At 46.3% G+C, this 15,881-nt stretch overlaps 1 protein-coding gene across 1 annotated transcript in view; it reads right to left on the reverse strand.

The window, feature by feature from the left end:
• dclk2a (doublecortin-like kinase 2a) overlaps window positions 1-15,881 on the reverse strand; it is a 640,305-nt gene that overhangs the window by 158,159 nt on the left and 466,265 nt on the right. Inside the window, exon 6 of the mRNA XM_070871479.1 lies at window positions 4,999-5,071. Coding sequence (XP_070727580.1) covers window positions 4,999-5,071 — 73 coding nt within the window. The remainder of the gene's footprint in view (window positions 1-4,998; window positions 5,072-15,881) is intronic.

A 15,881-nucleotide genomic window follows, 5' to 3' on the forward strand; every position in this document is an offset into this window, starting at 1 on the left:
CCCCACCACTCAAGGCCAGCAATTAAATAATGAGAGCCGTGCTGCCACCATGAACCTCATCGAGCAGACCATCGGGGTGCTCAAGCAACAGTTCTGCTGGCATTGACTGCTCGGGAGGATCCCTCCAGCACACGCCTGAGCAGGTGTACCATTTCGTGGTGGTCCACTGCATCCTCCAAAACTTGGCCATCATGAGGGCACAGCCCTTGCCACCATGGGTTCCACGACCACCTCAGGAGGAGGAGGAGCAGGAAGAGTATGAAGAGGAGGAAGGGAGGAGGCAGACTGTCTAGACAGGTCATCCGTGAGCACCTCATCAGACTCTGGTTCCAGTGATTGAAACCCCAGATCCCCGTTGCTCACCATTTCCCCACCTTACCATCCCTCTATCACGGAACATCACAGCGTCCTCCTGGGCACAAAGATGAAATGAGAGCCACCAGAAAACAAACATTTCAAGCTGTATTTATAAATTAATCAATGCAAAGCTATACAACAACACCAACTAATCACCCATGTGCATTCCCTTAGTGTCCGTCTTTTGTGTTCCTTTGCTTACTCTAGTGCTCCTATGCAGTACTACTCCAGAGGCTGCAGCATGGCTGGTGGAAAACAGCTGACTTTCCATGAGGGACACTGCAGATGGCCTTGTGAGACAATCTCGAGCAGCTCTAGGCCTGGAGGCCTGGCTGTAGAGTGCATCACCTCGGCATGGGCGGCAGCAGTGTGAGCTGGCTGGCTGACAGGCAACAGCAAGGGCGCTGGCGGAGTGGCAGTGTTGGGAGTAGGAATGCTGTCATCCTGAGAGAGCTCGTTCCACGAAGCTACTGAGACTCCCCCCGGGGTGGCACCTCAGCATTCCTAGCCATCTGTTTGAGCACAGATTGCTGGACTGTCGTGGGACCCTACAAGGACCTTTCCACAAGCGGTCTGAGCTTGCATGGCAGGAAGCTTGTGCTGCAATGAAAACTGCAACATTGCCCATCACACCCAGCATCATGATTGGGTCCACAAGTGTCCTAAGGGAATTGTCCATCATTTCCATCCTGGAAATCATGGGCTCCAAGTTCTGCGCAAAGCCCCGTGCAATGTTGGAGCCGGACTCCTCCATGCTCCTTGACACTGATAAGAGGCTCCCTAGCTGGCACCAAGCATTTCTGTGTGCATGCCCAGCACTCTTCTTCTGAAGGTCACCCCATTGAAGATCTCGTCTGAATCCTGTGCAGCAGAACTCGTGTGTGAACTTGCCCTCCAGGGAGCTGGCTCCCGAGCTACCCTTTCCCCCTGGCCTGGCTGCAGCCCACTCATGCCCGGTGACTCAGCACGTGCAGATCCCATCTCTATACTATCCTCTAAAGTCTGCGCAGTGCCATTTTCTGAGCTGGAGCCTGGGAGTGTCAGATCGAGTGATGGTGCCTCTTCTCCTTCACTCTCCTCCTCCACAATGTTGGAGACAGACTGTGTGGGTGGCAGTTCTTGGGTATCTGAAAGGAGAAAGGCACAAGAGTCAGGTTGTGGTGAGGGGTAGGGGTTGGGAAAGCAAGATGTACATTCTTACACCATCAACAGCTTGTAAGAGCGAAGAGATTGTGGGCTGAGGATGAAGTGGGATGTGAGAAGAAGGATTAGGTATGAGCATATCGTCGTCTTCAATGCTTTCAACTTCCCCGCTCGCCGCGGCCTCAGTGACGACCCCTCCAATGATCTCCAGCTCTGCCTCCTTCAGCTCAGTGAATTTCTGTAGTCAGGCTTCCCCTCCACCCATCTGCTGCTGCTCATGTCTGTTGCGTGCCACCTTTGCCTGCAAGAGAAAGAGAAGTATGTCAGTAAGTGTGGTGCAACGTGTTTGGGTGATGTGTCTGCCATAGTTGAATAGCTGGCTGTGTGTGCAAGGTGTGAGATGTGGGTGTGAGTCTTGCAGCAGTGCTGTGAGAGTGAGGTGAAGCAATGATTGTGAGGTATGAATCGTGATTGCTGGAGATTGTTAGTAATTAAGTATGGTGCATCGAGCAGTGTGTGAGGCTAGTCGTGCAGTTGGTGTGATATGGCATTTGAAGATGCATTCACTGACTGAGACCACTCATGTGAGGTCATGAACCTTCTTGCGGCATTGGATCCAGGTCCTGAGGGATATACAATTGTTGAAGTTCATCCATGTGATATTTAAATGTTTGCCATTGTCTATCACCGTCAACCTTTTAAGTATCATTTGCCAGTCTATTCTAGCCAATTCACGTCTCATACCATCAAAGTTACCTTTTCTTAAGTTCAGGACCCTAGTCTCTGAATTAACTGTGTCACTCTCTAGCTTAATAAAGAATTCTACCATATTATGGTCACTCTTCCCCAAGGGGCCTTGCACAACAAGATTGCTAATTAGTCCTTTCTCATTACACATCACCCAGTCTAGGATGGCCAGCCTCTAGTTGGTTCCTCGACATATTGATCTAGAAAACCATCCCTAATACACCCCAGGAAATCCTCCTCCACCGTATTGCTACCAGTTTGGTTAGCCCAATCTATATGTAGATTAAAGTCGCCCATGATAACTACTGTACCTTTATTGCACGCATCCCTAATTTCTTGTTTGATGCTGTCCCCAACCTCACTACTACTGTTTGGTGATCTGTACACAACTCCCACTAGCGTTTTCTGCCCTTTGGTATTCCGCAGCTCCACCCATACAGATTCTACATCATCCAAGCTAATGTCCTTTCTTACTATTGCGTTAATTTCCTCTTTAACCAGCAACGCTACCCCACCTCCTTTTTCTTTCTGTCTATCCTTCCTGAATGTTGAATACCCCTGGATGTTGAGTTCCCAGCCTTGGTCACCCTGGAGCCATGTCTCCGTGATGCCAATTATATCATATTCATTAATTGCTGCCTGAGCAGTTAATTCGTCCACCTTATTATGAATACTCCTTGCATTGAGGCAGAGCCTTTAGGCTTGTCTTTTTAACACACTTTGCCCCTTTAGAATTTTGCTGTAATGTAGCCCTTTTTGATTTTTGCCTTGGGTTTCTCTGCCTTTCACTTCTACTTTTCTTCTTTCTATCCTTAGCTTCTACCCCCATTCTACTTCCCTCCGTCTCCCTGCATAAGTTTCCATCCCCCTGCCATATTAGTTTAACCCCTCCCCAACAGCACTAGCAAACACTCCCCCAAGGACATTGGTTCCGGTCCTGCCCAGGTGCAGACCGTCCGGTTTGTACTGGTCCCGCCTCCCCCAGAACCGGTTCCAATGTCCCAGGAATTTGAATCCCTCCCTTCTGCACCACTCCTCAAGCCACGTATTCATCTGAGCTATCCTGCAATCCCTACTCTGACTAGCATGTGGCACTGGTAGCAATCCTGAGATTACTAATTTTGAGGTCCTACTTTTTAATTTAATTCTTAGCTCCCTAAATTCAGCTTGTAGGACCTCATCCCGTTTTTTACCTATATTGTTGGTACCTATATGCACCACGACAACTGGCTGTTCACCCTCCCCTCCAAAATGTCCTGCAACCGCTCCGAGACATCCTTGACTCTTGCACCAGGGAGACAACATACCATCCTGGAGTCTCGATTGCGGCCGCAGAAATGTCTATCTATTCCCCTCTTGCTCTCCCACTCTTTTTCTTGCCCTCCTGTGCAGCAGAGCCACCCATGGTGCCATGAATTTGGCTGCTGCTGTCCTCCCCTTATGAGTCATCCCCCCCAACAGTACCCAAAGCGGTGCATCTAACCTGTCCAATCCCGTCAGAATTTTACATGTTTCTATGAGATCCCCTCTCATTCTTCTAAATTCCAGTGAATATAAGCCTAGTCGATCCAGTCTTTCTTCATATGTCAGTCCTGCTATCCCAGGAATCAGTCTGGTAAACCTTCGCTGCACTCCCTCAATAGCAAGAATGTCCTTCCTCAGATTAGGAGACCAAAACTGCACACAATACTCAAGGTGTGGTCTCACCAAGGCTCTGTACAACTGCAGTAAGACCTCCCTGCTCCTATACTCAAATCCTCTCACTATGAAGGCCAACATGCCATTTGCTTTCTTTACTGCCTGCTGTACCTGCATGCCTACTTTCAATGACTGATGTACCATAACACCCAGGTCTCGTTGTATCTCCCCTTTTACTAATCTGTCGAAGAGTTGGTGGAATAAAGGTTCACTGGATCGATTCCTGGGATGAGAGGATTGTCCTATGAGGAGAGATTGAGTAGATTGGGCCTCTACTCTCTGGAGTTTAGGAGAATAAGAGGGGATCTCATTGAAAGATATAAGATTCTGAGGGGGATTGACAGGGTAGATGCTGAGAGGGTGTTCCCCCTGGCTGGAGAATCTAGAACTAGGGGGCATTATCTCAAGATAAGGGGTTGGTCCTTTAGGACTGAGATGAGGAAAAATGTCTTCAATCAGAGGGTTGTGAATCTTTGGAATTCTCCCCCCCAGAGAGCTGTGGATTCTCAAATATTGAGTATATTCAAAGCTGAGATCGATAGATTTTTGGGCTCTAAGGGAATCCAGGGATACAGGGATCGGGCAGAAAAGTGGAGAAAAGATCAGCCCTGATTTTATTGAATGGTGGAGCAAGTATGACCTACTTCTGCTCCAATTTTTTATGTTCTTACGAGATCAGCGTTTGGGTGTTGCTTCCACCACTTTAATATGGCATGGGAGGCTTTGCGACCCCGCTCACATTGTGTTTCAGCTTAATCGAGTTTCTCCCCTTAAGAAACTTACCATTTCAACCCTTTGGCTCGTCCATAAGAACATTTTTAAAGGTATAATGTATCTTTTCACTTATTAAAACATGGGATCCTCAATGTTGAGATTGGAATGCAATTTACACACTTGGCACCCAGTATCAATGTTGAGTATTCACTGGTCAAGTATAGCATAAAAAAGTTCCTGCTGATCTGCCAAAGCAACATATCTCAACGGCACCTTCAGAAGCTCATTGTGTAGTAAAGTCAGCCAACAGGCAGACTGTTCCAAAGCAGGTCCTCTTACCTTCAGGGCTGACACCGTTGGCTTGTTGAGGTACTCCATTCACATTGGTGGACAGACTTATTTGGTGAATAATCTGTAAGATAACAATGATTAATAGCATTAGATAATTACAGAGTTCTCAACAATCACACCTTAAAAAATCTGTAGGCTGCAAAAAGTAAGTCTAAAGATCACAAAGTAACATGGCAACATATTTCGAACAGGAAAAGGCCATTTGGTTCTTTCCTGGATTACTGTAGGGATGAATGGCAAACAAATTAAATGCCAACTCGGATCAATTTGGGCATGGTTATAAGGCTTTTGGTAGAAAAATAGCAACAGATGGGGGCAAATTAACAAAATGTAATTCTGAATTAAAACATTTTGCTGCATTATTGAAAACATTTGCCATTGATTGGTGCAACCACGTGAAGAAAGGTAGAAATGTTCAGTATATAATTATACACCTTAATGGTCTAGTCTAGTGGTGAGCACATGACTGGTATACAATGGAAATAATATGTATCTAAGTACCCTGTAATTTAGTATTTACTATAAAGGGCTGATTTTTCAAATGCAGGCTGTTTGTGCAGAGCTTTGCCTGCTTGAGTGTATTTCAGAAAAGCACAGGTGTGCTTCCCATATTGGATGGTAAAATCAAGGGCAGGGGACCATCGATATGTGCTCCTGATGGGTGAGACTCTTATGTATGTATATAGTTAAAACACGTGGGAACTAGTAAATTGTTACTTTAAAATAAAATGAATTCTCCAGCATGTCCGCACAGTGCACTGAGTGGATGGACTTTCACAAGATTACTGAGTTTCCATGTCACTTCATTCATAGGAATGTGATTTATCACCTGAAATCTTGAATTTGATACAGGAATTTGAATTCGATGCCAGCGGGTCATAGAGGAGCAGGAACATGTTCCACAATTTGGGGCAAAATAAAAATCAAACTGTACTGCTGGTGATCCTGTTTATATTGTTGCAGTGTCTGATTGTACTGCTGCTGTGATTTGAGTTATGGGGGTTACTTTGACTTTGAGAGAAAAAGTGTACAATGGGCTATATTGGATCAGCTGTACATTGAAGTCAATGGAAATGAAAATCAGGACAGATACGTAACGGGCAGCATGTAACGGGCTCCAGAGTTTTACAACATAAAATTAGGTAATGTTGAGAGAGCACCTGACCTAACAGTGACCTCAAGGGAACATATTTTTTTATTTGTTCCAGGATGTGGCAAAGCCAGCATTTATTGCTCATCATGGTGAACCATCCTCTTGAACTGCTGCAGTCCTTGTGGTGAAGGTATTCCCAAAGTGCTGTTAGGGAGGTGTAATGTTTGCACCTGTGAGTATGCTCACAGGTTTACAGAGCTGTTGATCCCTCGAGAGCCGGGGCCTCACAACTTCAGCCTCCTCCGGGAAATCCCCTCCGTGCCTTTCAGTTCTGCGCGGAGGGGATTCCTGTACGGGCTGCTTGTACACACTCTCCACGTTGCCATCCTCAATTGCCGTCCAGACATGCCATGGCACACCATCTTGCTGTCCGGAGGAGGCGGGGGTCCCCAATGGAATGCAATCTACGCGGGAGTCCTCCCTCTATTTATTGGGGACTTGGCCTGGAAGGTGTTGCACGGAGCAGTCCCGTGCAATAAGTTTTTAAGTCGGTTCACAGGCTCCGAGGCTGTCTGCAATTTCTGCAGTCTGGAAGAGTCCGTGTTCCATGTTTTTATGGAATGTGCGAGGTTGCTGACCCTCTTCCAATATTTGAAGGGGCTGCTCCTCAAATTCTGGTTGCACTTCAGGCCCACACTCTTGATCTTTGGGCACCCTGTGCGGGGGGGAGCGGGCAGGTCGGAAGGCTTCCTCGTAGGACTGCTCCTGGGCATGGCTAAGGGGGCCATCAGCCGGTCCAGGCAGCGGGCGGTCGATGGGATCGTTCAACGTGACTGCCTGCCTCTCTTCCGCTCTTACATCCGAGCCAGGGTGTCCCTGAAGATGGAGCATGCGGTGTCCACCGGTATGCTCGCGGCCTTCCGCGAGAGGTGGGCGCCGGAGGGACTGGAGTGCATCATCATCTCCGGCAACCAAATTTTAATTTGATGTTTTTTGTCTAAAGTTTAATTTGTTTAAGTTGTCGGTTTTAGTGCCCTCCCCACTCTTTTAGCCAGGGGGCACTTGTATAATTTGTGTTTTTAGTGCCCTCAAAAAAACCCCAAAAAAACAAGGGGCGCTTCCCTAAGAATCTGTTACATTTTGAACTTTTGCCAATTCTGACGAAGGGTCACAGCCATGAAACGTTGACTCTGTTTCTCGCCACAGATGCTGCCTGACCCGCTGAGATTTCCATCATTTTCTGTTTTTATTTCAGATTCCAGCATCCGTAGTATTTTGCTTTTGTATTAGTTCTTAATAGCAATGTGTTGCTATGAATTCTTAAGCAAAGGACCCATGAAGCAAATACATTACAGGAGTTCCAGGACTTTGACCCAGCGACGATGAAGGAACGGCGATATACTTCCAAATCAGGATGGTGTGTAACTTGGAGGAGAACTTGCAGGTGATGGTGCTCCCATGCTCCTGCCTCGCTTATCCTTCTAGGTGGTAGTCACGGGTTTGGGAGGTGATGCCGAAGAAGCCCTGGCAAGTTGCTGCAGTGCATCTTATAGATGGTACACACTGCAGTCACAGTGTGCCGGTGGTGGTGGGAGTGAATTTTGAAGGTGGTGGATAGGGTGTCAATCAAATGGGCTGCTTTGTCCTAGATGATGTCGAGATTCTTGAGTGTTGTTGGAGCTGCACTCTTCCAGGTAAGTGGAGAGTATTCCATCACACTCCTGACTTGTGCCTTGTATATGGTGGAAAGGCTTTGGAGAATCATGAGGTGAGAGACTTGCCACAGAATACCCAGCCTCTGACCTGCTCTTGTAGCCACAGTATTTGTGGCTGATCCAGTTAAGTCTCTGGTCAATGTTGACCCCAGGATGTTGATGGTGGGGCATTCGGCGATAGTAATGCCATTGAATATCAAGGGGAGGTGGTTAGACTTTCACTTGTTGCAGATGGTCATTGCTTGGCACTAGTGTGGTGTGAATGTTACTTGCCACAAGCCTGAATGACGCCAGGTCTTGCTGCATGCGGTCATGGACTGCTTCATTATCTGGGGTAAATGAAACTGAACACTGTGCAATTATCTGTGAACATCCCCACTTCTGACCCTACTTCCAGTCTTTTTTTTCCATTCATGTGGGCGTCGCTAGCAAAGCCAGCATTTATTGCCCATCCCTAATTGCCCACCACCTATAACCACTATGATGCTTCTTTGTAGCAGTTTGGTAAACTGAATGGCTTACTAGGCCATTTCAGAAGGCTGTTAAGAGTCAACCATATTGCTGTGGGTCTGGAGTCACATATAGGCCAAGCCGGATAAGGATAGCAGATGTGTTTTTGCAACAAACTGGTAGTTTTATGGTCACCATTACTGATGCTAGTTTTTGTTTTCCAGATTTATTTAATTAACTGAATTTAAATTCCCCAGCTGTCGTGGTGGAATTTGAAAGAGCGCCTCTGGATCATAAATCCAGACCTCTGGATTACTAGTCCATTAACATAACCATACTCTTACCTACTAACCAATTCCCTATCCAAGCCATTAGGTTGCCTCCAATTTCATGCACTCTCATTTTTGTTAGTCTCTTATGTGGAATTTTGTCGCATGCCTTCTGGAAGTTCATATAAAAAGCATCCATAGACATTGCCTTATCTACCATGTTTGTTATTTTCTCAAAAAAATCAACTAGATTCATTAGACATGACTTACCCTTTACAAATCCATGCTGGCTCTCTCTGATCAGCTCAGATTTGTCCAAATAATCAGTCACTCTGTCCCTAATAACAGAATCTACTAACTTCCCCACAACTCATGTTAGACTAATAGGCCTCCAATTTCTTAATTTATCTCTCCTATCCGTCTTAAGTAATGGAGTGACACTGGCAATTTTCCAATCCAAGGGAACAATGCTTTTATGTCTCTGAGCTAAAATGGCAGATATGCAGGTGCTATGAATGAGGAGAGTAAGGATAACTACTTCCTCTACTTATCTTGAGATTTATTTAATAATTTTGTTTTCTCAATTAAGGGGAGAAAAAAACTTTAAATTCAAAATACTTGCCCCCTACAGTGATGTTCTCATTTAATGTTCATTTTATAAATGTAAGCTATTTGTTCAGTATTTATCAAAGATGGATGATGGTGGCTCAGGGGAGAAAGAAAGAAAGAAAGAAAGAAGACTTGCATTTATATAGCGCCTTTCACGACCACCAGATGAAGTACTTTTGGAGTGTAGTCATTGTTGTAATGTGCTAGCATTACACCTCAGTGCATTTTGTCTAGCGAGGGGGACAACTCAGCCAGAATTCCCTCTTTTCTCTCTGTAGTGATCCCAGTGAGAGTCCATGTTTGTGCATGTTGGGTGAGGTCAGGCACAGACTCAGCTGTGATGCTGTCTATGGTTAAATAGCTTGTTGATACTCAGGTACAGAATATCTACAGTGATGGGGGTCCAGGAGCTACAGTGGGATCGCACCTGCCATGTAATGCTTCTGCGACCTTGCTGGAGTTCACAGGGTCAGGGGAAGGGGCTTCGACGAGCCGGTCTCTGGTGGAATACGGGCACACGTGAGGTATCCTCCTACCGAAGAAACCCTAGTGGAAGCTTGCTTGCTTGTGAGGATGCTATTCCATCCTCGTAAAATCGACTCTGCTGACCCTTGCAGCTCCCTATATCAGGGGCCACTCTAAAGATGTAATTCAACATCCGGCCCCCTGATTTTCGGGTGATCCAGACTCAATCCTGCTGCCCACTTCTGCTGGTTTCAACGGCAGACATCTAGTAAGACCAGGCGTACATGCACCAAGGCCATGTTATGTGCTGACTAAAGCCTGGGGTTCGGGAACTCCTAGCTTAGGAAAGTCCACTACTTCAGGCCTGTCCCCCCCTTTACAATGATGATCCAGTAGGCGCATGCAGAGGCTCCACCTACTGTGAGGCCATTCCGGAAACTAGACACTGTGGCTGGAAGCTGGCGAATCCGGGTCTCGGCCAATTTTGCAGCTGTTGGAAAGCTGATGCCCGCCAAATGTACAGCCAGAGTCCACCAGAACAGCCGAGCTAGGCTAGGCTTACATATGAAGAATGGCCACTTGGGTAAGGAACCAGAGGGCAGTTCATGACTATGGATGTGTACCCCGGCATGAGGCAGAACCTTCAGATAATAGGAGGAAAAAATTGGGCTTTAAAAGCGGTACTGGCATTTTCACCAACTTCACCTATGGTGCCACTGAAGATGTATTACAACAGTGATTCCTACATTTCAACAGTGACTGCACTTCAAAAAGTACTTCATTGGCTGTAAAGTGATTTGGGACGTCTTGAAGCCGTGAAAGGTGCTATACAAATGCAAGCTCATTCTTTATTTCTGAAGTATTCCACTTTCACTACCCAATAATATTTAAAATCAGCAGAAGTTCCCATTAGGTTAGGGTCTGTACCTATTGTCCTTTTCTCTGGTACTTCTACCTGTTGTGAGTTATCACATCAGTCTTGAGAGAATACTGTTTTGTATTGAAACGTTTGCCAATGGTGCAAGTGAAATCCACTGATATTATTACAAAAGCAAAATACTACGGATACTGGAACCTGGAATAAAAACAGAAAATGCTGGAAATCTCAGCAGGTCAGGCAGTATCTGTGGAGAAGAAGCAGAGTTCACGTTTCGGGTCGATGACCCTTCGTCAGAACTGGAGAGTGCTCGAAAAGAACAAATTCTTAACAAGCACTGAAAGGGGGAGGGGAAGCTTTTTCCTTCCTTTCAGGTGTCAAGGATCGTAAACTTCAACAATTCTTGGACACCAACGCCCCTCTGGAAACTTCTTCCCTCACACTTCCCTCTGATCCCATCCCTTCTTCCAATCTCACCCCCTGCCTTGTTTTCACTATCCCCTCTGACCTTCCCCTCTCTGACCCCGAACGATCAATCCTCAGCAAAGGCCTGAGCTTCATCCCCTTACGTCTCCACCTCAATGAATTTTGAGCTCGGCACGATGCTGAGTTCTTTTTCCTCCGTGCCCACTTCTCCGTCCAGGAGTCTTCCCCCTGCACAGCTGACCCTTTCTCCGGTTTTCAGAATTCTCGTTCAATCTGGACCCCTCCCTCTGACCTCTTACCCTCTCTGGACCTCTTCATTGCAAACTGTCAACAGGACATCAGCCGTCTCAATTTCTCTGCTCCCCTCACTTACTCCAACCTACCTCCCTCTGATCTTGCAGCACTCCGCTCACTCAGGTCCAACCCCAACCTTGTCCTCAAACCTGCTGACAAGGGTGGCACTGTTGTTGTTTGGCAAATCGACCTCTACCTTGCAGAGGTTGATTGCCAACTGTCTGACACCACCTCCTACCTCCCCCTGGACCATGACCCCACGACTGAACATCAAGCCATCATTTCCCAGACTGTCACTGACCTCATCGCCTCTGGAGATCTTCCCTCCACAGCCACCAACCTCATAGTTCCACAACACCGCACAGCTCGCTTCTACCTCCTTCCCAAGATCCACAAACAGGACTGCCCCGGTAGACCCATTGTATCAGTCTGTTCTTGCCCCACAGAACTTATTTCTTCCTATCTCGACTCTATTTTTTCTCCCTTGTCCACTCACTTCCCACCTACATCTGCGACTCCTCCAACGCCCTCCGCCACTTTAACAGTTTCCAGTTTCCCGGCCCCAATCGTCTCCTTTTCACTACGGACATCCAATCCCTCCACATTTCCATTCCCCACCAGGATGGCCTGAGGACGCTCCGTTTCTTCCTCGAGCAGAGGCCCAACCAGTTCCATCCACCACCGCCCTTCTCTGCCTGGCTGAACTTGTTCTCACATTAAATAATTTCTCCCTCAACTCTACTCACTTCCTCCAAATTAAAGGTGTTGCTATGGGAACCCGCATGGGTCCTAGCTATGCCTGCCTTTTTGTGGGATACGTGGTACATTCTTTGTTCCAGTCCTACTTGGGTCGCCTCCCTCACCTCTATTCCGGTACATTGATGACTGTATTGGTGCCGTTTCCTGCTCTCACCCTGAACTTGAAAATTTCATTCACTTTGCATCCAATTTCCACCCTTCCCTCACCTTCTCATGGTCCATCTCCAACTCTTTCCTTCCTTTCCTCGACTTCTCTGTCTTTATCTCTGGGGATAGGCTTTCGACCAGTATCCACTATAAACCCACTGATTCCCACAGCTACCTGGACTACACTTCTTCCCACCCCGCATCCTGTAAGGACTTGATTCCATTTTCTCAATTTATGTCTCCGTCGCATCTGCTCTGATGACGTCACCTTTCATACTAGTGCCTTTGACATGTCTTCCTTTTTTCTCAACAGAGGATTCCCCTCCGCCGTGGTTAACATTGCCCTCGACCGTGTCTGTTCTATTTCACCACTGCTCTCACCACTTCTCCTCCCTCTCAGAACCATGACAGGGGCCCCCTTTTCCTTACCTTTCACCCCACCAGCCTCCACATTCAACCAAAGTGTGAAGCCATACAATTTGGCAGAAAAAAATCAAAGAGCAAGTTATCATTTAAATGGAGAAAGATTGCAAAGTGCTGCAGTACAGCGGGACTTGGGGGTACTTGTGCATGCAACACAAAAAGTTAGTATGCAGGTACAGCAAGTGATCAGGAAGGCCAATGGAATTTTGGCCTTTATTGCAAAGGGGATGGAGTATAAAAGCAGGAAAGTCTTGCTACAGTTGTACAGGGTATTGGTGAGGTTACAGCTGGAATACTGCGTGCAGTTTTGGTTTCCATATTTACGAAAGGATATACTTACTTTGGAGGCAGTTCAGAGAAGGTTCACTAGGTTGATTCCAAAGATGAGGGGGTTGACTTAAGAGGAAAGGTTGAGTAGGTTGGGCCTCTACTCATTGGAATTCAGAAGAATGAGAGGTGATCTATCGAAACGTATAAGATTATGAGGGGGCTTGACAAGGTGGATGCAGAGAGGGTGTTTCCACTGATAGGGGAGACTACAACTAGAGGGCATAATCTTAGAATAAAGGGCCGTCCATTTAAAACTGAGATGAGGAGAAATTTCTTCTCTCAGAGGGTTATGGATCTGTGGAATTCTCTGCCTCAGAGCTGTGGAAGCTGGGACATTGCATAAATTTAAGACAGAAATATACAGTTTCTTAAACGATAAGGGAATAAGGGGTTATGGGGAGTGGGCAGGGAAGTGGACCTGAGTCCATGATCGGATCAGCCATGATCGTATTAAATGGCGGAGCAGGCTTGAGGGGCCGTATGGCCTTCTCCTGCTCCTATTTCTTATGTTCTATGTATTCCCGCCACCTCCAGCGTGATCTCACCATCAATCACATCTTCCCCTCCCCTCCGCTCTCAGCATTCCGAAGGGACTGCTCCCTCCGCGACACCCTGGTCCATTCCCAGCACCCCTCCCCTTCCCACGGCACCTTCCGTGCAAGTGCAGGAGATGCAACACCTGCCCTTTTACCTCCTCCCTTCCCACTATCCAGGGCCCCAAATACTCCTTCCAGGTGAAACAGCAATTTACTTGTACTTCTTTCAATTTAGTATACTGTATTTGCTGCTCACGATGTGGTCTCCTCTACATTGGGGAGACCAAGCTTAGATTGGGTGACCACATTGCGGAGCACTGTAAGGTTACAAATCTTCAGAAAAGCACAGAAGGAGACCATGAACTAAAAAATGATCAATGCAAGCTTTTGGAATACAAGCTTTTGGAATTAACTGGACAATGGGAGCAAGAAGGCGCCAGCCTGAGGGCAGGTGGTGACTCACACCATCAAGGACACTTTGTGGTCAGGAACCAGACTGACTTTATGCATAACAACAATGGAGTTGTTACATTTTCATAAGTTAACCGATGAGGCCCTGAACTTGATTGGCCAGAGGGGAGGGGGAGGGGGGTGGGGGGGTAAACAAGCTCGCTGGAGACACCAAGTCTGCAAGAAGACCGGACAACAAAAGAATCACCCCAGGTGCACATGATGGGGCGTCATCTTGAGTCTCGCAGACTCCGTGTGCAAACTGGGAACAGTTCAGTTCATTATTGCAGTCAATCAACCAGGATCACCACAAAACAACGTATCGATGCAAACACATTATCAGAAACCGCAGTGATGGGAGATCAGTCATAACGTGGATATAAATATGTGAGCTAGAAGCAGCTCAGGATACACGGGTACACGGACACACCACCAGTCACCCATCATCGTTCGGCGGGGAAATGGAAGAGTGGTACCGAAGCAAGGTATGGAACGTACACTGAAGAAACAGCACTGCAGAGAATAGCCAGAAGAATAACCAACCAGTCACGGAACCAATGACCACAAACTTACAATAGCTATGACCTGGAAGGGTGATTGTATGTCTTCCATCGATTTCTCTCAGAAGTCTAGTTCTGTAGTTTTAGTTAGTTTTTGCGTAATAAAACTGACACTGAGTTAAGCCTAAATTTTGTGTCACATGTTGTCCTTTCCCCTATAAGTTCCGAGGTCAAAGAATCAAGGGAGAGTGTAAAACAAACACGCCCTACAGCACCTCCGTTCAGTCCGCAAGTGTGACCCTGAGCTTCCAGTCGCCTGGCACTTTAATTCTCCATTGCATTCCCACTCTGACCTCTCTGTCTCCTACACTGTTCCAACGAAGCTCAATGCAAGCTCAAGGAACAGCATCTCATGTTTCGTTTCGGCACTTTACAGCCTTCTGGACTTAACATTGAGTTCAGAAATTTCAGAGTGTAACCGCTGCCAATCTTTGGCTCCCTTTCACCCCTGCCCCCCCAGAGACAGTTTCTTTCTTTCATTTTTTTCTTCTTGTCATTAATGGCAGATGATCATAATCCCACCAATCACGCCCTATCGCGACTAATGTTTCTCTAACTCCTGGCATTACTATTTGAATTTGGGCCATCATCCCTTTTGTCTCTCTAATCTCTCTTGTCTTCCAACCTTTCACAGACCTTCCCAGAGTCATCGACCCGAAAAGTTAACTCTGCTTCCTGACCTGCTGAGATTTCCAGCATTTTCTGTTTTTATTCCACTAATATTATTGATGGCTTTAAGATTGTGCATGTCTGTGCATCTGTGGTAATCCAATGTTAGTACACATCCTTAATACATCCTGGAACTTCCTGAGTGCCGTGTAGCCAACATATTACTACCATTTTAATATATAAATAGCACTATGATGAACAAAACAGTGAGCATTTTTGCATGCTGGTGTAAATAAAGTTGCTTGCAGTAAAAACAAAAAGTCTTTTGCACTGGTAAGATTCTCTCATAGGTACGAGACCAGCTTAATCTTAGTTTACAAGCTGAAAATAAATGTCAATTCTTCTGTCAGTCTTGCTGATTAGCACACACTACTTCAATGTTTCATTAATGTTCTTGGTCTGTAAATCTCACCACTAATTTACTCTCTCCTTGCACCACATTGATGATTTGTCTCTGGGACTAACCACAGTCAATTATCTCTCAGGGGAGAAGTAGTCTGTCAATGAATCCCATCCATCTTTCTTTAGCTCACGTCTACACTTCTGTTTTTTAAAATGACATAAAGGAGATGTTAACCCAATTAAAATTATTGAAGATTTCAAACGTGTACTAAGAAACAGGATTTTGTAGGAAGAGGGTGATTTTGTGAGTCTGTGCTGCTGGCTTGGAGCCTCGTCTGCTAGACACGCACATTGGGAAATTGTGGGCAGGCGCTCCACTAGTAGTGCAAACTAAGAACATTGTCCATCGTAATTTATTGAACCATAATGGTCTGCACTGGTGCTCCGCATATTGAGT

Source organism: Pristiophorus japonicus, chromosome 2 (assembly GCF_044704955.1).
Source record: "Pristiophorus japonicus isolate sPriJap1 chromosome 2, sPriJap1.hap1, whole genome shotgun sequence".
NCBI classification, from domain to species: Eukaryota; Metazoa; Chordata; class Chondrichthyes; family Pristiophoridae; genus Pristiophorus; species Pristiophorus japonicus.